The following is a 25,894-nucleotide window of genomic DNA, read 5'->3' as shown; positions in this document are numbered from 1 at the left end:
AAGGTGTGATATGTGCTCGTCTTGCCAAGCTACTTAAAAAGGAATACGCTACAGTGTAAGTCGCTCTGGATAAGAGCGTCTGTTAAAAAATACCAAAATGCAATGCAATGTAATGTAAAAAAAAAAAGTGTCTGTCGTACCACCCGCTCGTCCAGTGGATCAAACTTCTCGTCTGATTCGTCCTCTGGATCCTCGGACAGCATCCTGCGAGATCTTCTACTGGCTGTCCGTTTCAAACTACTGCCCACTTTTAGTTGAAACGGTGACAGCTCTGGAGACATGACCGAGTCTGTCTCCTGCTGGATTCTTCTCTCGGCCATCTTCCCCACCAGCAGAGAAACCAGTTCAGTTTACACGGTCAAAATAATAACTGATGATATAATGACCATCAATCTGTGCTTTACCATTGACGTTAAAGGAATTTAACACACATTCTAGACAGAGGTTCATTAGTAGGAATTATTACAATATTTCTAAAATGTAATACATACTTTAATTTCCTGAATTGGCAAAACAAAAACAAAAAGAAAAACAAAATAAGTAACAGGATGTTTTAAAATAAACTTTAAACCAGAGCCATACATTATAGAGAGAATATATTACAACATACTGTACTATACTGTACTGTACTATACTGTACTGTACTATACTGTACTGTACTATACTGTACTGTACTATACTATACTGTACTATACTGTACTATACTATGCTGTACTATACTGTACTATACTGTACTGTACTATACTGTACTGTACTATACTGTACTGTACTATACTGTACTATACTGTACTGTACTATACTATACTGTACTATACTGTCTAATGTAAACCAGGGTTGGGGCCAATTTGAATTGAAGACAGTCAATTCAGGAAGTAAACTGAAATATGAATTCAATAATTAATTAATTCAACTGAAAGGGAAATGTATTTATTTTCAGTGAATTCAATTTGAATGAACCCCAGCCCAGATGTGGCCAAGCTACTCTCTGTTCTCTGTATAGGTGCTGTACAATGCTAATAAAGTTGCAAATCAAATTGCCCTATGTTGGGACAATAAAGCTTTCTGAACTTGAATCTGTTTAGAAAATGTCTGCCTTCCGAAAACCTTCAACCCACCGTCTGAATACAAACCTACCGTCTGAATACCAACCTATTGTCTGAATACAAACCTATCATCTGAATACCAACCTATCGTCTGAATAAGAACCTATCGTCTGAATACAAACCTATCGTCTGAATACCAACCTATCGTCTGAATACCAACCTATTGTCTGAATAACAACCTATCGTCTGAATACCAACCTATCGCCTGAATACCAACCTATCGTCTGAATACAAACCTATCGTCTGAATACCAACCTATCGTCTGAATACAAACCTATCGTCTGAATACCAACCTATCGTCTGAATAAGAACCTATCGTCTGAATACGAACCTATCGTCTGACTACCAACCTATCGTCTGAATACCAACCTATCGTCTGAATACCAACCTATCATCTGAATACCAACCTATCATCTGAATACCAACCTATCGTCTGAATACCAACCTATCATCTGAATACCAACCTATCGTCTGAATACAAACCTATTGTCACGTCCTGACCTTAGATATCTCTGTTTTTATATATATTTTGGTTAGGTCAGCGTGTGACTAGGGTGGGTACTCTAGTTTTTGTATGTCTAGGGTTTTGTATGTCATGGGGGTTTTGTATGTCTATGTTGGCCTGATATGGTTCCCAATCAGAGACAGCTGTTTATCGTTGTCTCTGATTGAGGATCATATTTAGGTAGCCATTTTCCTCATTTGTGTGGTGGGATAATGTCTACATTTAGTTGCCTGAGTGCACAACAGTAGCTTCACGTTTCATTTGGTTGTTTGTTATTTTTGTTCAGTGAGTTTCGATTTATTAAAATTATGTGGAACTCTACTCACGCTGCGCCTTGGTCTCATCATTACGACGATCTCATCATTACGACCATTACACCTATCATCTGAATACGAACCTATCGTCTGAATACGAACCTATCGTCTGAATGCGAACCTAGCGTCTGAATATGAACCTATCGCCTGAATACCAACCTATCGTCTGAATACAAACCTACCGTCTGAATACAAACCTACCGTCTGAATACAAACCTATCGTCTGTATACAAACCTATCGCCTGAATACCAACCTATCGTCTGAATACAAACCTACCGTCTGAATACAAACCTACCGTCTGAATACAAACCTATCGTCTGAATACAAACCTATTGTCTGAATACCAACCTATCGTCGAAATAAGAACTTATCGTCTGAATACCAACCTATCGTCTGAATACCAACCTACCGTCTGAATACAAACCTACTGTCTGAATATGAACCTATCGTCTGAATACAAACCTATCGTCTGAATACCAACCTATCGTCGAAATAAGAACTTATCGTCTGAATACCAACCTATCGTCTAAATACAAACCTATCGTCTGAATACAAACCTATCGTCGAAATAAGAACTTATCGTCTGAATACCAACCTATCGTCTGAATACCAACCTATCGTCTGAATACCAACCTATCGTCTGAATACCAACCTATCGTCTGAATACCAAACCTATCGTCTGAATACAAACATACCGTCTGAATACAAACCTACCGTCTGAATACGAACCTATCGTCTGAATACAAACCTATCGTCTGAATAACAACCTATCGTCGAAATAAGAACTTATCGTCTGAATACCAACCTATCGTCTGAATACCAACCTATCGTCTAAATACAAACCTATCGTCTGAATACAAAACCTATCGTCGAAATAAGAACTTATCGTCTGAATACCAACCTATCGTCTGAATACCAACCTATCGTCTGAATACCAACCTATCGTCTGAATACCAAACCTATCGTCTGAATACAAACATACCGTCTGAATACAAACCTATCGTCTGAATACCAACCTATCATCTGAATACCAACCTATCGTCTGAATACAAACATACCGTCTGAATACAAACCTATCGTCTGAATACAAACCTATCGTCTGAATACCAAACCTATCGTCTGAATACAAACATACCGTCTGAATACCAACCTATCGTCTGAATACCAACCTATCGTCTGAAAACGAACCTATCGTCTGAATACCAACCTACCGTCTGAATACCAACCTATCGTCTGAATACCAACCTATCGTCTGAATACCAACCTATCGTCTGAATAGTAAATCCAACCTACCCTCTGTTCTCTGCGTACATGTTCCATGGCCAGCTGAAACTCCCTCTCCTTCATCCAGGCCTCCTGGATGGTGGCCTGGTTCTGTTCCTCGTAGGCCATGGCCACCACAGCCAGGATCAGGTTGACCAGGTAGAAGGAACCCAGAAAGATGACCAGCACAAAGAAGACCATGTAGGTTTTCCCTGCTGAACGCAGAGTCTGAGGAGGAACAGAGATACAGCAGGTTAACACACACACACACACACACACACAGGAAGCGCCCGGCTCATAAGAGTGTATACAGGGTATTGTAGGTTGTGTACCTGATGATAGAGGTTCTCCCAGTAGTCCTGGGTCATCAGCCGGAACAGCGCCAGGAAAGCCCAGCCAAAGCTGTCGAAGCTGGTATAACCATAGTTAGGGTTCCTTCCTATTCTCAGACAGTCAAATCCCTCAGGACACTTCCTGCAACACACAGCATCAGTATTCTAGGGTTAACACATGACACAGCAGTATTCTAGGGTTAAACACATGACACAGCAGTATTCTTGGGTTAAACACATGACACAGCAGTATTTTAGGGTTAACACATGACACAGCAGTATTCTAGGGTTAACACATGACACAGCAGTATTCTAGGGTTAACACATGACACAGCAGTATTCTAGGGTTAAACACATGACACAGCAGTATTCTAGGGTTAACACATGACAGAGAGAGAGAGAGAGAGAGAGAGAGAGAGAGAGAGAGAGAGAAAGAGACAGAGAGACAGAGACAGAGAGAGGGAGAGAGAGCGAGAGAGAGACAGAGAGAGAGAGACAGAGCGAGAGAGACAGAGAGAGAGACAGAGAGACAGAGAGAGAGAGAGACAGAGAGAGAGAGAGAGAGAGACAGAGAGAGAGACAGAGAGAGACAGAGAGAGAGACAGAGAGAGAGACAGAGAGAGACAGAGAGAGGGAGGGGAGAGAGAGAGAGAGAGAGAGAGACAGAGAGATAGAGAGAGACAGAGAGACAGAGAGAGGGAGGGGAGAGAGACAGAGAGACAGAGAGAGGGAGGGGAGAGAGACAGAGAGAGAGAGAGAGAGAGAGAGAGAGACAGAGAGAGACAGAGAGAGACAGAGAGACAGAGAGAGAGAGAGAGAGAGAGACAGAGAGAGAGAGACAGAGAGAGAGAGACAGAGAGAGAGACAGAGAGAGAGACAGACAGCGAGAGAGACAGACAGAGAGAGAGACAGAGACAGGGTTAACACATGACACAGCAGTATTCTAGGGTTAACACATGACACATCAGTATTCTAGGGTTAAACACATGACACAGCAGTATTCTAGGGTTAACACATGACACAGCAGTATTATAGGGTTAACACATGACACATCAGTATTCTAGGGTTAACACATGACACAGCAGTATTCTAGGGTTAACACATGACACATCAGTATTCTAGGGTTAACACATGACACAGCAGTATTCTAGGGTTAACACATGACGCAGCAGTATTCTAGGGTTAACACATGACACAGCAGTATTCTAGGGTTAAACACATGACACAGCAGTATTCTAGGGTTAAACACATGACACAGCAGTATTCTAGGGTTAAACACATGACACAGCAGTATTCTAGGGTTAAACACATGACACAGCAGTATTCTAGGGTTAACACATGACACAGCAGTATTCTAGGGTTAACACATGACACAGCAGTATTCTAGGGTTAACACATGACACAGCAGTATTCTAGGGTTAACACATGACACAGCAGTATTCTAGGGTTAACACATGACACATCAGTATTCTAGGGTTAAACACATGACACAGCAGTATTCTAGGGTTAAACACATGACACAGCAGTATTCTAGGGTTAACACATGACACAGCAGTATTCTAGGGTTAACACATGACACAGCAGTATTCTAGGGTTAACACATGACACAGCAGTATTCTAGGGTTAACACATGACACAGCAGTATTCTAGGGTTAAACACATGACACAGCAGTATTATTGGGTTAAACACATGACACAGCAGTATTTTAGGGTTAACACATGACACAGCAGTATTCTAGGGTTTAACACATGACACAGCAGTATTCTAGGGTTAACACATGACACAGCAGTATTCTAGGGTTAACACATGACACAGCAGTATTCTAGGGTTAACACATGACACAGCAGTATTCTAGGGTTAACACATGACACAGCAGTATTCTAGGGTTAAACACATGACACAGCAGTATTCTAGGGTTAAACACACGACACAGCAGTATTCTAGGGTTAACACATGACACAGCAGTATTCTAGGGTTAAACACACGACACAGCAGTATTCTAGGGTTAACACATGACACAGCAGTATTCTAGGGTTAAACACATGACACAGCAGTATTCTAGGGTTAAACACATGACACAGCAGTATTCTAGGGTTAACATATGACACAGCAGTATTCTACCCAGTGGGGGTAGGGGGCGGGGGGGTGGAAGTAGTTTTCATTTATTTCAGATACAGTACCTCCTATGTGTGCATGCACTACAATTACATTATTCATAGTTTTTTTTTTTACTTTTAAAATGTATTAACTTTTAATGTGGCATTAACATAACCAGTTATTATGTTTTCATCTGGTCGTCAAACAATCACTTCAATTGGATCCTGTAAACCTGGCTGCCAGCACACATACGTGATATGTGATATGTTACATAAGTGTGATATGTTACATACGTGTGATATGTTACATACGTGTGATATGTTACATATGTGTGATATGTTACATACGTGTGATATGTTACATACGTGTGATATGTTACATATGTGTGATATGTTTCATAAGTGTGATATGTTACATACGTGTGATATGTTACATACGTGTGATATGTTACATACGTGTGATATGTTACATATGTGTGATATGTTACATACGTGTGCTATATTACACACATGTGATATGTTACATACGTGTGATATGTTACATATGTGTGATATGTTACATACATGTGATATGTTACATACGTGTGATATCTTACGTACATGTGATATGTTTCCTAAGTGTGATATGTTTCATACGTGTGATATGCAGTAATTACAAATAGTGGGTTTTCTTGGCTTCTTTGAGTGTAATTATTGTGACAGGCTCATGTTCAACCGGTACGGCGTACCCCCACCATTTATTTCGCTGAGGGGGACGCCGTACCAGCCAGCTAACTTTCACCGTTGATTTTACAACCCAAAACAGAGTAAAGGTGGTAATGGACAGCTAAGAGCTAACACTGATGACGGTTACACCAAGTCTGTACAGTAAACCAATAATAATAATAACTCCTATAGAGTTGAATTCAACACTGTTTCAGATAACATCCCAGTCTGCATAGTGTTAAAGTTACTCTACAGGCAGTGTCACATTTTCAGAGTTAATTAGTGGAGACAGTGGTGGAGAAGGTGGAAAGTTTTAAGTTCCTCGGTGTACACATCACGGACAAACGGACAAACTGAAATGGTCCACCCACAAAGCCTCAGGAGGCTGAAGAAATTTGGCTTGTCACCAAAAACACTCACAAACTTTTACAGATGCACAATCGAGAGCATCCTGTCGGGCTGTATCACCGCCTGGTACGGCAACTGCTCCGCCCACAACCGTAAGGCTCTCCAGGGGGTAGTGAGGTCTGCACAACGTATCACCGGGGGCAAACTACCTGCCCTCCAGGACACCTACACCACCCGATGTCACAGGAAGGTCAAAAAGATAATCAAGGACAACAACCACCCGAGCCACTGCCTGTTCACCCCGCTATAATTCAGAAGGCGAGGACAGTACAGGTGCATCAAAGCTGGGACCGAGAGACTGAAAAACAGCTTCTACCTCAAGGCCATCAGACTGTTAAACAGCCATCACTAACATTGAGTGGCTGCTGCCAACATACTGACTCAACTCCAGCCACTTTAACAATTACAAATTGGATGTAATAAAGAGAGACAGAGAGACAGAGAGAGAGAGACAGAGCGAGAGAGACAGAGACAGAGAGAGGGAGGGGAGAGAGAGAGAGAGAGAGACAGAGCGAGAGAGACAGAGAGAGAGACAGAGAGACAGAGAGAGAGAGAGAGAGACAGAGCGAGAGAGACAGAGAGAGAGACAGAGAGACAGAGAGAGAGAGAGAGAGACAGAGAGAGGAAGGGGAGAGAGACAGAGCGAGAGAGACAGAGAGAGAGACAGAGAGACAGAGAGAGAGAGAGAGAGACAGAGAGAGGGAGGGGAGAGAGAGAGACAGAGAGAGAGACAGAGCGAGAGAGACAGAGAGAGAGACAGAGAGACAGAGAGAGAGAGAGAGAGAGAGAGAGAGACAGAGAGAGAGAGAGAGAGAGAGAGACAGAGAGAGAGACAGAGAGAGAGACAGAGAGAGAGAGACAGAGAGACAGAGAGAGGGAGGGGAGAGAGACAGAGAGAGAGAGAGAGAGAGAGAGAGAGAGAGAGAGAGAGACAGAGAGAGGGAGGGGAGAGAGACAGAGAGACAGAGAGAGGGAGGGGAGAGACAGAGAGACAGACAGAGAGACAGAGAGAGGGGGACAGAGAGGTTCCTGTAACACCTCACCTGGTGTACACAGCTGCTTCCTGGAGTTATTCACCCATGATTTATTCCAGAAAAATCACAGGTGCAAAATGTAGCACAGGGGGCAAGTTACACTGATATAACACTATATACAGCCTAAAGCCCTAAACGGTTGAACAGCCTTATGGTGTTCTGTCCTGGTCCAGTGTACTGAAAGAGTTGTTTCATTACCCAAGCAGGTCCTAACATATTCAGGATGTATAAACTATGTAGGAGGAGTCAGATGTAATCTCAACCTACAGTACCCCCTGTATATAGACTCCACATTGACTCTGTACCAGTACCCCTGTATATAGTCTCCACATTGACTCTGTACCGGTACCCCCTGTATATAGCCTCCACATTGACTCTGTACCAGTACCCCCTGTATATAGCCTCCACATTGACTCTGTACCGGTACCACCTGTATATAGCCTCCACATTGACTCTGTACCAGTACCCCCTGTATATAGCCTCCACATTGACTCTGTACCGGTACCCCCTGTATATAGCCTCCACATTGACTCTGTACCAGTACCCCTGTATATAGCCTCCACATTGACTCTGTACCGTAACACCCTGTATATAGCCTCCACATTGACTCTGTAACAGTACCCCCTGTATATAGCCTCCACATTGACTCTGTACCGTAATACCCTGTATATAGCCTCCACATTGACTCTGTACCAGTACCCCCTGTATATAGCCTCCACATTGACTCTGTACCGGTACCCCTGTATATAGCCTCCACATTGACTCTGTACCGGTACCCCCTGTATATAGCCTCCACATTGACTCTGTACCGGTACCCCCTGTATATAGCCTCCACATTGACTCTGTACCGGTACCCCCTGTATATAGCCTCCACATTGACTCTGTACCGGTACCCCCTGTATATAGACTCCACATTGACTCTGTACCGGTACCCCCTGTATATAGCCTCCACATTGACTCTGTACCGTAACACCCTGTATATAGCCTCCACATTGACTCTGTACCGTAACACCCTGTATATAGCCTCCACATTGACTCTGTACCGTAATACCCTGCATATAGCCTTCACATTGACTCTGTACCGTAACACCCTGTATATAGCCTCCACATTGACTCTGTACCGGTACCCCCTGTATACAGTCTCCACGTTGACTCTGTATATACTATATAGAGCCTTGCTACTGTCATTTTACTGTTTTTTAAATGTTATTTATTTACTTATCTATTGTTCACCTATATTTTTTACTTAAAAATTGCACTGTTGGTCAGGGCATTTCACTGTAAGGTCTACTACACCTGTTGTATTCAGCATTTCACTGTAAGGTCTACTACACCTGTTGTATTCAGCATTTCACTGTAAGGTCTACTACACCTGTTGTATTCAGCATTTCACTGTAAGGTCTACCTACACCTGTTGTATTCAGCATTTCACTGTAAGGTCTACCTACACCTGATGTATTCAGCATTTCACTGTAAGATCTACTACACCTGTTGTATTCAGCATTTCACTGTAAGGTCTACTACACCTGTTGTATTCAGCATTTCACTGTAAGGTCTACCTACACCTGTTGTATTCAGCATTTCACTGTAAGGTCTACCTACACCTGTTGTATTCAGCATTTCACTGTAAGGTCTACCTACACCTGTTGTATTCAGCATTTCACTGTAAGATCTACTACACCTGTTGTATTCAGCATTTCAATGTAAGGTCTACCTACACCTGTTGTATTCAGCATTTCACTGTAAGGTCTACTACACCTGTTGTATTCAGCATTTCACTGTAAGGTCTACTACACCTGTTGTATTCAGCATTTCACTGTAAGGTCTACTACACCTGTTGTATTCAGCATTTCACTGTAAGGTCTACTACACCTGTTGTATTCAGCATTTCACTGTAAGGTCTACCTACACCTGTTGTATTCAGCATTTCACTGTAAGGTCTACCTACACCTGTTGTATTCAGCATTTCACTGTAAGATCTACTACACCTGTTGTATTCAGCATTTCACTGTAAGGTCTACTACACCTGTTGTATTCAGCATTTCACTGTAAGGTCTACCTACACCTGTTGTATTCAGCATTTCACTGTAAGGTCTACTACACCTGTTGTATTCAGCATTTCACTGTAAGGTCTACTACACCTGTTGTATTCAGCATTTCACTGTAAGGTCTACTACACCTGTTGTATTCAGCATTTCACTGTAAGGTCTACCTACACCTGTTGTATTCAGCATTTCACTGTAAGGTCTACTACACCTGTTGTATTCAGCATTTCACTGTAAGGTCTACTACACCTGTTGTATTCAGCATTTCACTGTAAGGTCTACCTACACCTGTTGTATTCAGCATTTCACTGTAAGGTCTACCTACACCTGTTGTATTCAGCATTTCACTGTGAGATCTACCTACACCTGTTGTATTCAGCATTTCACTGTAAGGTCTACCTACACCTGTTGTATTCAGCATTTCACTGTAAGGTCTACCTACACCTGTTGTATTCAGCATTTCAATGTAAGGTCTACCTACACCTGTTGTATTCAGCATTTCACTGTAAGGTCTACCTACACCTGTTGTATTCAGCATTTCACTGTAAGGTCTACTACACCTGTTGTATTCAGCATTTCACTGTAAGGTCTACCTACACCTGTTGTATTCAGCAGTTCACTGTAAGGTCTACTACACCTGTTGTATTCAGCATTTCACTGTAAGGTCTACCTACACCTGTTGTATTCAGCAGTTCACTGTAAGGTCTACTATACCTGTTGTATTCAGCATTTCACTGTGCGGTCTACTACACCTGTTGTATTCAGCATTTCACTGTAAGGTCTACCTACACCTGTTGTATTCAGCAGTTCACTGTAAGGTCTACCTACACCTGTTGTATTCAGCATTTCACTGTAAGGTCTACCTACACCTGTTGTATTCAGCATTTCACTGTAAGATCTACTACACCTGTTGTATTCAGCATTTCACTGTAAGGTCTACCTACACCTGTTGTATTCAGCATTTCACTGTAAGATCTACTACACCTGTTGTATTCAGCATTTCACTGTAAGGTCTACCTACACCTGTTGTATTCAGCATTTCACTGTAAGGTCTACCTACACCTGTTGTATTCAGCATTTCACTGTAAGGTCCACCTACACCTGTTGTATTCAGCATTTCACTGTAAGGTCTACTACACCTGTTGTATTCAGCATTTCACTGTAAGGTCTACCTACACCTGTTGTATTCAGCATTTCACTGTAAGGTCTACTACACCTGTTGTATTCAGCATTTCAATGTAAGATCTACTACACCTGTTGTATTCAGCATTTCACTGTAAGGTCTACTACACCTGTTGTATTCAGCATTTCACTGTAAGGTCTACCTACACCTGATGTATTCAGCATTTCACTGTAAGATCTACTACACCTGTTGTATTCAGCATTTCACTGTAAGGTCTACTACACCTGTTGTATTCAGCATTTCAATGTAAGGTCTACTACACCTGTTGTATTCAGCATTTCACTGTAAGGTCTACCTACACCTGTTGTATTCAGCATTTCACTGTAAGATCTACTACACCTGTTGTATTCAGCAGTTCACTGTAAGGTCTACTACACCTGTTGTATTCAGCATTTCACTGTAAGGTCTACCTACACCTGTTGTATTCAGCATTTCACTGTAAGGTCTACCTACACCTGTTGTATTCAGCATTTCACTGTAAGATCTACTACACCTGTTGTATTCAGCAGTTCACTGTAAGGTCTACTACACCTGTTGTATTCAGCATTTCACTGTAAGGTCTACTACACCTGTTGTATTCAGCAGTTCACTGTAAGGTCTACTACACCTGTTGTATTCAGCATTTCAATGTAAGGTCTACTACACCTGTTGTATTCAGCATTTCACTGTAAGGTCTGTAAGGTCTACTATACCTGTTGTATTCAGCATTTCACTGTAAGGTCTACTACACCTGTTGTATTCAGCATTTCACTGTAAGGTCTACCTACACCTGTTGTATTCAGCATTTCAATGTAAGGTCTACTACACCTGTTGTATTCAGCATTTCACTGTAAGGTCTGTAAGGTCTACTATACCTGTTGTATTCAGCATTTCACTGTAAGGTCTACTACACCTGTTGTATTCAGCATTTCACTGTAAGGTCTACCTACACCTGTTGTATTCAGCATTTCACTGTAAGGTCTACTACACCTGTTGTATTCAGCATTTCACTGTAAGGTCTACTACACCTGTTGTATTCAGCATTTCACTGTAAGGTCTACTACACCTGTTGTATTCAGCATTTCACTGTAAGGTCTACTACACCTGTTGTATTCAGCATTTCACTGTAAGGTCTACCTACACCTGTTGTATTCAGCATTTCACTGTAAGGTCTACTACTTTCTCTCCCCCCTCCCCACTCTTTCTCTCCCCCCTCCCCACTCTTTCTTTCCCCCATCCCCACTCTCTCCCCCTCCCCACTCTTTCTCTCCCCACTCCCCACTCTTTCTCTCCCCCCTCCCCACACTTTCTCTCCCCCTCCCCACTCTTTCTCTCCCCACTCCCCACTCTTTCTCTCCCCCTCCCCACTCTTTCTCTCCCCACTCCCCTCACTCTTTCTCTCCCCCCGCCACACTCTTTCTCTCCCCCCTCCTCACTCTTTCTCTCCCCACTCCCCACTCTTTCTCTCCCCCCTCCTTACTCTTTCTCTCCCCCCTCCCCACTCTTTCTCTCCCCCCTCCCCACTCTTTCTCTCCCCCCCCACTCTTTTTCTCCCCCCTCCCCACTCTTTCTCTCCCCACTCCCCACTCTTTCTCTCCCCACTCCCCTCACTCTTTCAATTCAATTCAAATGGCTTTATTAGCATATGTTTAAATTGCCAAAGCAGGTGAAAGAGATAATAAACTAACGTGGGAAAAAACAATATAAAATTAACAGTAAACATTAAACTCACAAAAGTTCCAAAAGAATAGAGACATTTCAAATGTCATATTATGGCTATGTGTTGTAACGATATACAAATAGTTAAAGTACAAAAGGGAAAATAAATAAACATAAATATGGGTTGTATTTACAATGGTGTTTGTTCTTCACTGGTTGCCCTTTTCTTGTGGCAACAGGCCCCAAATCTTGCTGCTGTGATTGCACACTGGTATTTCACCCAATAGATTTGGGAGTTCATCAAAATTGGGTTTGTTTTCGTATTCTTTGTGGGTCTGTGTAATCTGAGGGAAATATGTGTCTCTAATATGGTCATACATTGGACAGGAGGTTAGGAAGTGCAGCTCAGTTTTAACCTCATTTTGTATGAAGTGTGCACATAGCCTGTCTTCTCTTGAGAGCCATGTCTGCCTACGGCGGCCTTTCTCAATAGCAAGGCTATGCTCACGGAGTCTGTACATAGTCAAAGCTTTCCTTAAGTTTGGGTCAGTCACAGTGGTCAGGTATTCTGCCACTGTGTACTGTCTGTTTAGGGCCAAATAGCATTCTAGTTTGGTCTGTTTTTTTGATAATTCTTTCCAATGTGTCAAATAATTATATTTTTGTTTTCTCATGATTTGGTTGGGTCTAATTGTGTTGCTGTCCTGGGGCTCTGTGGGGTGTGTTTGTGAACAAGGACCAGCTTGCTTAGGGGACTCTTTTCCAGGTTCATCTCTCTATAGGTGATGGCTTTGTTATGGAAGGTTTGGGAATCGCTTCCTTTTAGGTGGTTGTAGAATTTAACGTCTCTTTTCTGGATTCTGATAATTAGTGGGTATCGGCCTAATTCTGCACTGCATGCATTATTTGGTGTTTACCGTTGTACACAGAGGATATTTTTGCAGAATTCTGCCTGTAGAGTCTCAATTTGGTGTTTGTCCCAATTTGTGAGGTCTTGGTTGGTGAGCGGACCCCAGACCTCACAACCATACAGAGCAATGGGTTCTATAACTGATTCAAGCATTTTTAGCCAGATCCTAATTGTTATAGTCAAATTTGATGTTCGTTTTGATGGCGTAGAAGGCCCTTCTTGCCTTGTCTCTCAGATCGTTCACAGGTTTCTGGAAGTTATCTGTGGCACTGATGTTTAGGCCGAGGTATGTATAGTTTTTTTGTGTGCTCTAGGTCAATGGTGTCTTGATGGAATTTGTAATTGTGGTCCTGGCAACTGGACTTTTTTTGGAACACCATTATTTTTGTCTTACTGAGATTTACTGTTAGGGCCCAGGTCTGACAGAATACTCTCAGCTTGGGAGTATAACAGCATGTTTAGAGTCTCAGCGTGGGGATAAAGCAGTATGTTTAGAGTCTTAGCATGTGGGTAAAGCAGTATGTTTAGAGTCTCAGTGTGGGGGTAAAGCAGTATGTTTAGAGTCTCAGCGTGAGGGTAAAGCAGTATGTTTAGAGTCTCAGCTTGGGGATAGATAAAGCAGTATGTTTAGAGTCTCAGCTTGGGGATAGATAAAGCAGTATGTTTAGAGTCTCAGCTTGGGGATAGATAAAGCAGTATGTTTAGAGTCTCAGCTTGGGGATAGATAAAGCAGTATGTTTAGAGTCTCAGCTTGGGGATAGATAAAGCAGTATGTTTAGAGTCTCAGCTTGGGGATAGATAAAGCAGTATGTTTAGAGTCTCAGCTTGGGGATAGATAAAGCAGTATGTTTAGAGTCTCAGCTTGGGGATAGATAAAGCAGTATGTTTAGAGTCTCAGCTTGGGGATAAAGCAGTATGTTTAGAGTCTCAGTGTGGGGGTAAAGCAGTATGTTTAGAGTCTCAGCGTGGGGGTAAAGCCGTGTGTTTAGAGTCTCAGGGTGGGTATAGAGCAGTATGTTTAGAGTCTCAACGTGGGTATAAAGCAGTATGTTTAGAGTCTCAGCGTGGGTGTAGAGCAGTATGTTTAGAGTCTTAGCGTGTGGGTAAAGCAGTATGTTTAGAGTCTTAGCGTGGGGGTAAAGCAGTATGTTTAGAGTCTCAGCATGGGGGTAAAGCAGTATGTTTAGAGTCTCAGCTTGGGAGTATAACAGTATGTTTAGAGTCTCAGCTTGGGAGTATAACAGTATGTTTAGAGTCTCAGCTTGGGAGTATAACAGTATGTTTAGAGTCTCAGCTTGGGAGTATAACAGTATGTTTAGAGTCTCAGTGTGGGGGTAAAGCAGTATGTTTAGAGTCTCAGCGTGGGGGTAAAGCAGTATGTTTAGAGTCTCAGCATGGGGATAAAGAAAACAACCAGATGTAGCTAAACTCACATACATCGACCTGTCTGTTTCGAAACAGCAGAAATCATAAAATCATAAACCTTGTTCTCCATGGAGTCCATTGGTCACTCTTACAGAGGTAGCTAAAAGTAGCTAAACATAGTTAAAAATCCAAATTATAGAGACAAAATGTGTGTGTGTGTGTGTGTGTGTGTGTGTGTGTGTGTGTGTGTGTGTCATCATAATGTATTTGAATCTTTAATTTGGAAACCTAGTCAGGGATTACTTGTTGGAATACACTCAAAAGATTAAACTTCCTCTATGTTTTATGTCCTCACTGCTTTTGACCTACTTACAGTAATGTGTCGCCTACATGGATAACCTCACTAAAGGTTCAGCTAAAATGTAACAAAAGTCTCCAAAACAGGTATTTCTTCATGATTCTCTTCCGAGGGTAGACCATTGTCACTTCCCAGACAAGGTATCTTCAATGAACAAGTACTGTATCTGTCTGATAAAAAGAACAAAGAAACTGAAATAATGTGGTTTCTGAACTCTGTCTCTCTCTCTCTCTCTCTCTCTCTCTCTCTCTCTCTGTCTCTCTCTCTCTCGCTCTCTCTCTCTCTCTCTCTCTCTCTCTCTCTGTCTCTCTCTCTCTCTCTCTCTCTCTCTCTGTCTCTCTCTCTCTCTCTCTCTCTCTCTCTCTCTCTCTGTCTCTGTCTCTGTCTCTCTCTCTCTGTCTCTGTCTCTGTCTCTGTCTCTCTCTCTCTCTCTCTCTCTGTCTCTCTCTCTCTCTCTCTCTCTCTCTCCCCTCTCTCCCTCTCGCTCCCTCAGTCTCTCCTTTCTCTCGCTCTCTCTCAATTCAACTAATTTCAATCTCTCTCTCTCCCTGTCTCTCTCTCTCTCTCTCTGTCTCTCTCTCTCTCGCTCTCTCTCTCTCTCTCTCTCTCTCTCTGTCTCTCTCTCTCTCTCTCTCTCTCTCTCTCTCTCTCTCTGTCTCTCTCTCTCTCTCTCTCTCTCTCTCTCTCTGTCTCTCTCTCTCTCTCCCTTCCTCTCTCTCTCTCTCTCTCTGTCTCTCTCTCTCTCTCTCTCTCTCTCTCTCTCTCTCTCTCTGTCTCTCTCTCTCCCTCTCTCTGTCTCTCTCTCTCCCTCTCTCTCTCTCTCTCTCTCTCTCTCTCTCTCTGTCTCTCTCTCAAATTCAAATTCAAATTCAAGCTGCTTTATTGGCATGAAAAACATTGTGTCAATATTGCCAAAGCAACAATGTATACAATATACATTGTAACAAAATTGTAAATGATAGCAAATAATAATATAAAATGGTAGTAAATAATAATACAAAAATAAATACAATAAAATGGTAACAGTCTACAGTAAACATTAATAATTATAGTAATAACAATAATAGTAATAATAAGTAAGTTACTGTTTACTATGCAGATGTTATTATTCAGTGTCCCTCAGGCTATGGCAGGAAAATACATATTTGGCTGCAAGAGGAGCCATTGCTCCTTCGCCCATGAGTATTCTTAGTTTTTCCTCTGGGTTCAATTTGTAAAAATTTGGAATATATGTAGTAATTTCTGTGAATAATGAATCTCTTTGTGAGGAATATTTATCACAGTAAAGGAGAAAGTGCATCTCTGTCTCTACCTCCCCTGTCATGCAGTGACCACATACACGCTCCTCTTTGGGTAGCCATGTCTTTTTATGTCTGCCGGTTTCTATTGCCAATCGGTGGTCACTCAGCCTGTACTTGGTAAGGATCTGTCTCTGCTTCGTATCTCTGACAGAGTAGAGATAATCAGCCAATTCATATTCTCTGTTTAGGGTCAGATAGCAATTTAGTCGGCTTTGGGATTTTGTTTCGTTTTTCCAGTATTGTAAGTATGATTCCTTTGATTGGTTCATGATTTTGTTTATTGGAATTCTTTCTTTTGAAGCAGTGCTGGTGTCAGCTTGATTGGTGAGGTCCAACACCAGCTGACTGAGAGGGCTCGTTTCTGGGCTCAGCTCTTGGGCTTGAAGTGCTTTAAATTGCAGACTCGAATTTGGACTTGAATTTAGATGTAGCCAAAATTTTAATGATCTTTTCTGTATTTTCATTATTACTGGAAAACGGCCCAATTCTGCCCTACATGCATTAGTTGGTGTATTTCTCTGGACTTGTAGAATTTTCCGACAGAATTCTGCATGTAGGGTTTCAATTGGATGTTTGTCCCACATTTTAAAATCCAGTTTATTGAGTGGCCCCCAAACCTCACTTCCATAAAGTGCTATTGGTAGGATTACACTGTCAAATATTTTAGTCCAAATTCTAATTGGGATGTTGATTTTGAATAATTTCATTTTTATTGCATACATTGCTCTGCGGGCTTTTTCTTTGAGTGCCTTCACTGCCATATTAAAGTTTCCCGATGCAGATATGGTCAGACCAAGGTAGGTGTAATTTTTTGTGTGTTCAATTAAGGTGTTGTTCAGGGTGAATTTACATTTTTGTTTCTGACATCTGGGTTTTTTTTGGAAAATCATGATTTTAGTTTTTTGGAAATTTACTGCCAGGGCCCAATTATGGCAATATTGCTCCAGAATATTAATGTTTTGTTGAAGACCTTCTTTGGTTGGTGATAGAAGTACCAAGTCATCAGCATATAGCAGGTATTTCACCTCTGTGTCAAATAGTGTGAGTCCTGGGGCTGGAGATTGGTCCAACATGTCTGCTAATTCATTGATATAAATGTTGAAAAGATTTGGACTCAAATTGCAGCCTTGTCTCACACCTCGACATTGTGAAAAAAATTCTGTTCTTTGGTTTTTGATTTTTATTGCACACTTATTTTCTGTGTACATACATTTTATTAAGTCATACACCTTACCACCAAGCCCACTTTGTAGAATTTTGTAGAATAGCCCTTCGTGCCAAATCGAATCAAATGCTTTTTTAAAGTCAATAAAGCAAGCAAAGATTTTGCCCTCTTTTTTTTGGTGGACGTGTTTATTAATTAGTGTGTGTAAGGTGTATATATGGTCAGTAGTGCGATGGTTAGGGAGAAAGCCAATTTGACATTTACTTATTACATTTTTTTCTTGAAGAAAGGTTTGAATTCTTGAATTCAAAATGCTACAGAAAATCTTTCCCAAGTTACTGTTGACGCAAATTCCCCTGTAATTATTGGGGTCTGATTTGTCTCCACTTTTGTGGATAGGGGAGATGAGCCCCTGGTTCCAGACATCAGGGAAGCAGCCAGAAGTTAAAACCATGTTGAACAATTTAAGCACAGCATTTTGCAACTCAGGTGTGCTGTTTTTCAGCATTTCATTTCTGATGTTGTCTACACCACAAGCCTTTTTTGATTTAATAGATTTTAGCTTTTCATTTAGTTCTTGTTGGGTTATTGGGTAATCTAATGGATTTTGGTTGTTTTTAATGACTGATTCCAGGATGTTCAATTTTTCTTTAATTTCTAATTGGTTCTGGTTTAAGTCTTTTTGTGGGATGTTTTTGTATAGATTATCAAAGTAAGTTTTCCAAATTCCTACATCTTGTATGGCTAATTCTTGTGGCTTTGTTGTGCTTAAATTGTTCCACATGTCCCAGAACTGATTTTGGTCAATTGCGTTTTCAATTTCATCAAGTGTCTTGTTGGTATAATTCAATTTCTTGCATTTCAGTGTTTGTTTATACTGTTTCAGAGTTTCAAAGTATTCATATCGTAGCTCTGGGTTGTTTTGCTGCTTATGTTTTTTGTTTGACATTTGTCTTAGGTGTTTTCTAATTGTTTTACATTCATTATCAAACCATTTGTCAGTAACATTTTGATTTTTGCTTCTGATGTTGCATTGCTTTGGTTTTCTCAAATTTGCTTTCGATGCTGCTTTTTGGAATATGCAGTTGATGTTTTGGGTAGCTGAATTGACACCATCTTTATTGTTTTGGTACTGTGAGTTATTGAAAAACTGTATAGAGTTCATCATTTCATTTGAGTTCAATGTTTCAATGAATGCCTCTGCACTGTTTGGAGCCCATCTGAACGATTGGTTTATGTTGTAAAGTTTATTGGGCTGTTTTTTTGAATGAGTATTGCCGGTTAATTTCTTCAGAAACACGTTGATCTGACTGTGATCTGACAATGGTGTCTGTGGTCTGACAGTGAATGCACTAATGGAGGAGGGGTCAATGTCAGTGATGGCATAATCGACTACACTTGTCCCAAGAGCTGAGCAGTAAGTAAACTGACCTAAAGAGTCCCCTCTGATTCTACCATTAAGCATGTACAGGCCTAAGGCTCGACAGAGATGTACTAACTCTTTTCCATTTTTGTTCAGTATTTGGTCAGGACTGTTTCTATTATTTATAATAGGGCTACTGTACAAGGAGGGGTGTCCAAATATGTGGTGGTTACCTCCCGCATCAGTGTAGTCAGGCTCAGAACCTGTTCTTGCATTGAAATCTCCACAAAGAAGCACTTTACCCTGCGCCTGAAATGTAATGATTTCTGTCTGGAGATTGTCAAAAAACTGATCATCATAATATGATGAATCTGAAGGAGGAGCATAAGCTGCACATATGTATACATCATTGTCACAATAGATTGTACCTTTGTTAAGTTTTAGCCAAATGTGAGTGGTACCTTTTTTCATTTCATTCAGTGCTAAGTCCTGCTTATGCCAAATGATGATTCCACCTGAGTCTCGGCCCCGTTTAACATTTTTATGTTTGATTGATGGTAGTAAACTTTCTCTATAGCCTGAGGGACACTGAGTATCTATGTCTCCACGACACCATGTTTCCAGTAGGATTATGATGTCCTGTCCCTTGATGTTTTTAATCAATTCTGGATTAGTTGTTTTATAACCAAAATGTGAAGAGTATAGGCCCTGGATATTCCAAGAGCTGATAGTTAATGATCTCATTTATAATAAGTGATATTCACTGGTTTGAGTAAAGTACATCGAAAAAAACAAAAAAAATAAAATATGTATATATACATATATATACATACACACATACACATATACATATATATACATACATACATACACATATACATACATATATACATACACATACATATATATATACATATATACATACACACACACACACACACATACATACACACACACATACATACATATATATATACACATACACATACATATATATATACATATATATATACATACATATATACATATATATATATACACATATATACATATATATACATACATATATATATACATACATACACACATACATGCACATACACATATACACACATACATACATACATACACACACACGCGCACACACACACACACACACACACACACCATTACATATAATAATTATTATAATACCGGTGTCAATACATTTAGGAATATTTGTAAACAAATGAATAAGAATGGAATAAGATTGCATTGTACTTATGTTATGTGCAATCTGCAACCCTGTGTGTTTGTGTGTGTGTGTGTGTGCGCGTGCGTGCCCGTGTGTGAATTAAAGGGACTGTCTAGCTCAGTAGTCTGCATATTAGTTGCAGTAGTTGGCGCACCTCTCCTATCTCTGATTGTTCTAGGGGTCTTCTGCCAGAGGTTACCTCAGCATATGTAGGCTGACGATCTAATTGATACATGGTGTGGACTGCATCATGTGGTCTACTTCCCTGAAGGGCAGTGTTCTGACCGACCCTGGAGTAGTGGTCAGAGCTGTGTTGTGATGGGCTGGGTCTAGTAGAGCTGTGTTGTGATGGGACAGGTCTAGTAGAGCTGTGTTGTGATGGGCCGGGTCTAGTAGAGCTGCGTTGTGATGGGCCGGGTCTAGTAGAGCTGTGTTGTGATGGGCCGGGTCTAGTAGAGCTGTGTTGTGATGGGCCGGGTCTAGTAGAGCTTTGTTGTGATGGGCCAGGTCTAGTAGAGCTGTGTTGTGATGGGCCAGGTCTAGTAGAGCTGTGTTGTGATGGGCCAGGTCTAGTAGAGCTTTGTTGTGATGGGCCAGGTCTAGTAGAGCTGTGTTGTGATGGGCCGGGTCTAGTAGAGCTGTGCTGTGTTGGGCCTGGTCTAGTAGAGCTGTGCTGTGTTGGGCCTGGTCTAGTAGAGCTGTGCTGTAATAAGCCATGTCTGGCTCTTTTCTCCTCGGGATGGTGGAGGTACTGTTGTTTCAGAAGGTGGGGCGGGGGACCTTTGTTGCTGGGGTGATGGGTGTGTGGGTCCCTGCCAAGTGTTGCATCTTTTAGGTCCTTGGCAAAGGTTCTGATACTGTCCTGATCAAGATGTATATTATCATATAAGTGTTGACATGTCAGAGTGGGGTGGTGAGCCGTTCTGACGTTGAGCAGTGAGGCACAGTCCACAGTGATCTGTTGATTTATTTTGTCGATCAACTTTTCTGGGAAGTCTTTTCTTGGTAGGAGGGTGGACATAACTATATTGGTTGTTGGGAACATAGCCTGTGCCCGTTCTGCCACTCTTCTCACTGCCCCAGATACATTTTCACCTTTGGCATGAAGGTCGTTTGTGCCAGTGTGGATGATGATGTTGTCAGGGGTGTCAATCCTGGTCTGACTGAGTAGCTGCATTGCACTCTCAGTTGTAGGACACCAGAACTTATACACCTGGTGTCTAGGGAATAATCTTTCCTGGACTAAGAACTTCCCATTTGAATCAATTAGAATTGCAGTTGTGGGTGATTGTCTGGGTGGAGCAGACTGGGAGGCTGGTATTCTGACCTGGGCTGGAGCAGACTGGGAGGCTGGTAGGTTAACCTGGGCTGGAGCAGACTGGGAGGCTGGTATTCTGACCTGGGCTGGAGCAGACTGGGAGGCTGGTAGATTGACCTGGGCTGGAGCAGACTGGGAGGCTGGTAGGTTAACCTGGGCTGGAGCAGACTGGGAGGCTGGTATTCTGACCTGGGCTGGAGCAGACTGGGAGGCTGGTAGGTTGACCTGGGCTGGAGCAGACTGAGAGGCTGGTAGGTTGACCTGGGCTGGAGCAGACTGGTAGGCTGGTGCAGTGTCATCCGGCTGTGTAGTGGAGGCCATGCTGGTCTCAGGTTCTGCTTGTGTTGTACCAAGCTGGTGGACATGTTTTCTAGATGCAGAGGACACAATGACTCTCTGCCGGTTGAGGGTGTCAATGTACCTCTCTTTTTGTTCGAGCTCCTTTCTAGTTGTGCTCAGATGGTCTCTGAGGTCATCATTTGTCTGACTCAGCTTGTCCATTCTGCTTTCTAATTTAGCTATGGATGCTCTGCTCTCCTCCCTGAACTGTTTCATCTCTTCTTTGAGTTTCTGGACAGTGTCCTCCTCTTGAAGCTTCTTCTCTCTGAGTTCTATGACCTCTGCTTCGACTAGAGAGAGGGTGTTGTGGAAACGTTGCATAGCAGGTGTTCTTATTGAAATTGTCATGTCCTTGACTCTGTCTGCTGCAGGTGAGGTAGGTAAAGGGACGTTGAGGGCTTCCTGCTGGGTCACAGAGACCATTGGGGTCTGCTTTTCTCCATCTCCCTCCTTGACTTTTTCCTCATTTTCTGAGATGATGTCAGCGTCTTCTTTTAGGGTAGCAAACCTATTCTCAAAAGCCTGGAGGCTTGAATCATTGCCTTGTATCAATACAGTTCCATTATTATATAAGTTTACTGTTTGATATGTGTTGCTCTGGTCAGCTTCTTCAAAAATGCTGATCTGACATCCTTGGCTGATGCCCCTCTTTTTTGAGAAAGGGAAATGGTTGCAAATAACCTTTTTCCATATGTTCCCTCGATTGGTATTAAAAATTAAATTTGCTCTTGTTTTGTAACTGGTAAGATCTGCAAACAGGCATTCATGGTTCTGTCCCATCAACAAACCTTTGAAACGTTTCTTAGCTTTCTCTGTTTGGATGTCTGGTGGGTAAACAATTTCCATAGCAACGCTGGTGATGTTGGCTACAATGTTGCAATAGAAGTGCTGTTTCTTGTATAATGCTCTCTTGTTTCTTCAGAGGACTGTTTCACTTTGTTGTCCTTTTTTCTTTTCCTTTTTCTTCTGTCCTTATTTTGTCCTTATTTTGTCTTCCTTTCTTCTGTTAACTAGATATTTTTTTTGTTATTCTTTGTAAGCTAGCTAGCTTCTTCCAGGAGAGTCCCTAGCAACTGCTTAGCAACATGTAAACAATTCAGCTAACAATTCAGCTAGCTAAGATAACTGTATAATTTTATGAAAAATAGTTACTTTTTCAAAATCCTGTCTTTTTGGTTTGTTGCTTGTATTGTCTTCTATTGAGTCTTGCAGTTTTCTTTTGATTTTTTCGATGTACTTCACTCTAAAAAACCATTTAAATCTCAATATATACAGGAGCTCATTTTTCAGCAGCTGCTCAATTTGGAACTCCGGAACTTCTCTCTCTCTCTCTCTCTCTCTCTCCCCTCTCTCCCTCTCGCTCCCTCAGTCTCTCCTTTCTCTCGCTCTCTCTCAATTCAACTAATTTCAATCTCTCTCTCTCCCTGTCACTCTCTCTCTCTCTCTCTCTCTCTCTCTCTCTCTGTCTCTCTCTCTCGCTCTCTCTCTCTCTCTCTCTCTCTCTCTCTCTGTCTCTCTCTCTCTCTCTCTCTCTCTCTCTCTCTCTGTCTCTCTCTCTCTCTCTCTCTCTCTGTCTCTGTCTCTCTCTCTCTCTCTCTGTCTCTGTCTCTCTCTCTCTCTCTCTGTCTCTCTCTCTCTCTCTCTCTCTCCCCTCTCTCCCTCTCGCTCCCTCAGTCTCTCCTTTCTCTTGCTCTCTCTCAATTCAACTAATTTCAATCTCTCTCTCTCCCTGTCTCTCTCTCCTTCTGTCTCTCTCTCCCTCAGTCTCTCTCTCCCTCAGTCTCTCTCTCCCTCAGTCTCTCTCTCCCTCAGTCTCTCTTGCTTCCTCAGTCTCTCTCTCTCCCTCAGTCTCTCTCGCTCCCTCCCTCTCTCTCTCTCACTCCCTCAGTCTCTCTCGCTCCCTCAGTCTCTCTCTCTCTCTCAGTCTCTCTCGCTCCCTCAGTCTCTCCTTTCTCTCGCTCTCTCTCAATTCAACTAATTTTAATCTCTCTCTCTCTCCCCCTCTGTCTCTCGCTCCCTCAGTCTCTCTCGCTCCCTCAGTCTCTCTCTCAATTCAACTAATTTTAATCTCTCTCTCTCTCCCCCTCTGTCTCTCGCTCCCTCAGTCTCTCTCTCTCCCTCAGTCTCTCTCTCCCTCTCCCTCTGTCTCTCTCGCTCCCTCAGTCTCTCTCGCTCCCTCAGTCTCTCTCGCTCCCTCAGTCTCTCTCGCTCCCTCAGTCTCTCTCCCTCCCTCAGTCTCTCTCGCTCCCTCAGTCTCTCTCGCTCCCTCAGTCTCTCTCGCTCCCTCAGTCTCTCTCGCTCCCTCAGTCTCTCTCCCTCCCTCAGTCTCTCTCGCTCCCTCAGTCTCTCTCGCTCCCTCAGTCTCTCTCGCTCCCTCAGTCTCTCTCTCAATTCAACTGATTTCAATCTCTCTCTGTCTCGATCTCGCTCCCTCCCCCCTACCCCATCTCAAAATAAAGGAGTGTTTTCCTCAATAAAACAAACCAGAATGAATAAAGGTTATGTACAATTCAAGTTTCCAACCAGGTCAATCTTGTTCATCTCATTGTCAATCACACATATATGTATTTTCCGGAAAATGTGCTCATTGCCAACAAAGGTCTATCTGAACGAAAGACTTAGACAAAGTCAAATATAATATACCACATCCGTTCCTTAAATATGGAATATTGGATAGCCAAATATAACTCTAAATTCTATTTTCTGTCGTCTTCTCAGAAGCGATTAACAAAAACACCTAATGGATAAGCTATTTGTTGAAAAACCCTGGGATTTCAGATTTACCCAGATGGGTATTTAGTTCAATATAACCCCTGGAACAGCCATGTCATGGCCAGAGTCATCCCTCCCTCCCTCCCTCTCTCCCTACCTCTCGTTGTGATATGTTTCAAAATGCTTTGGATTTAAGGGATTAAAGATAGCGTGGGCTGAGTAGCCATATTTGGTAGGTTTCAAACTACAGACTTTGATTGGGAACAGAACAGGGACCATCTAACCTGACAGAACAGGAACCATTTAACCTGACAGAACAGGTACCATACAACCTGACAGAACAGGAACCATCTAACCTGACAGAACAGGACCCATCTAACCTGACAGAACAGGGACCATCTAACCTGACAGAAGAGGACCCATCTAACCTGACAGAACAGGACCCATCTAACCTGACAGAACAGGACCCATCTAACCTGACAGAATAGGACCCATCTAACCTGACAGAACAGGGACCATCTAACCTGACATAACAGGCACCATCTAACCTGACAGAACAGCACCCATCTAACCTGACAGAACAGGGACCATCTAACCTGACAGAACAGAACCCATCTAACCTGACAGAACAGGGCCCATCTAACCTGACAGAACAGGACCCATCTAACCTGACAGAACAGGACCCATCTAACCTGACAGAACAGGACCCATCTAACCTGACAGAACAGGACCCATCTAACCTGACAGAACAGGGACCATCGAACCTGACAGAACAGGACCCATCTAACCGGACAGAACAGGACCCATCTAACCTGACAGAACAGGACCCATCTAACCTGACAGAATAGGTCCCATCTAACCTGACAGAACAGGGACCATCTAACCGGACAGAACAGAACAGGGACCATCTAACCTGACAGAACAGGACCCATCTAACCTGACAGAACAGGGACCATCTAACCTGACAGAACAGAACCCATCTAACCTGACAGAACAGGACCCATCTAACCTGACAGAACAGGGACCATCTAACCTGACAGAACAGAACCCATCTAACCTGACAGAACAGGACCCATCTAACCTGGCAGAATAGGTCCCATCTAACCTGACAGAACAGGAACCATCTAACCTGACAGAAAAGGGACCATCTAACCTGACAGAACAGGACCCATCTAACCTGACAGAACAGGACCCATCTAAC

General features: G+C 42.3%; 1 protein-coding gene across 1 annotated transcript in view; it reads right to left on the bottom strand.

Moving 5' to 3' along the window:
* The window catches only part of LOC110531035 (sodium channel protein type 3 subunit alpha), a 133,209-nt gene that overhangs the window by 46,189 nt on the left and 61,126 nt on the right, over positions 1-25,894 (bottom strand). The window contains exons 9-11 of the mRNA XM_036986589.2: positions 3,519-3,660; positions 3,217-3,414; positions 141-320 (exon numbers count right to left, since the gene is read on the bottom strand). Coding sequence (XP_036842484.1) covers positions 141-320; positions 3,217-3,414; positions 3,519-3,660 — 520 coding nt within the window. The remainder of the gene's footprint in view (positions 1-140; positions 321-3,216; positions 3,415-3,518; positions 3,661-25,894) is intronic.

Source organism: Oncorhynchus mykiss, chromosome 8, assembly GCF_057628025.1.
Source record: "Oncorhynchus mykiss isolate SJ-2025 chromosome 8, ASM5762802v1, whole genome shotgun sequence".
Lineage (NCBI taxonomy): Eukaryota > Metazoa > Chordata > Actinopteri > Salmoniformes > Salmonidae > Oncorhynchus > Oncorhynchus mykiss.
The sequence above is the reverse complement of the archived record's forward strand: the minus strand, read 5'-3'. Positions and strand labels throughout refer to the sequence as shown.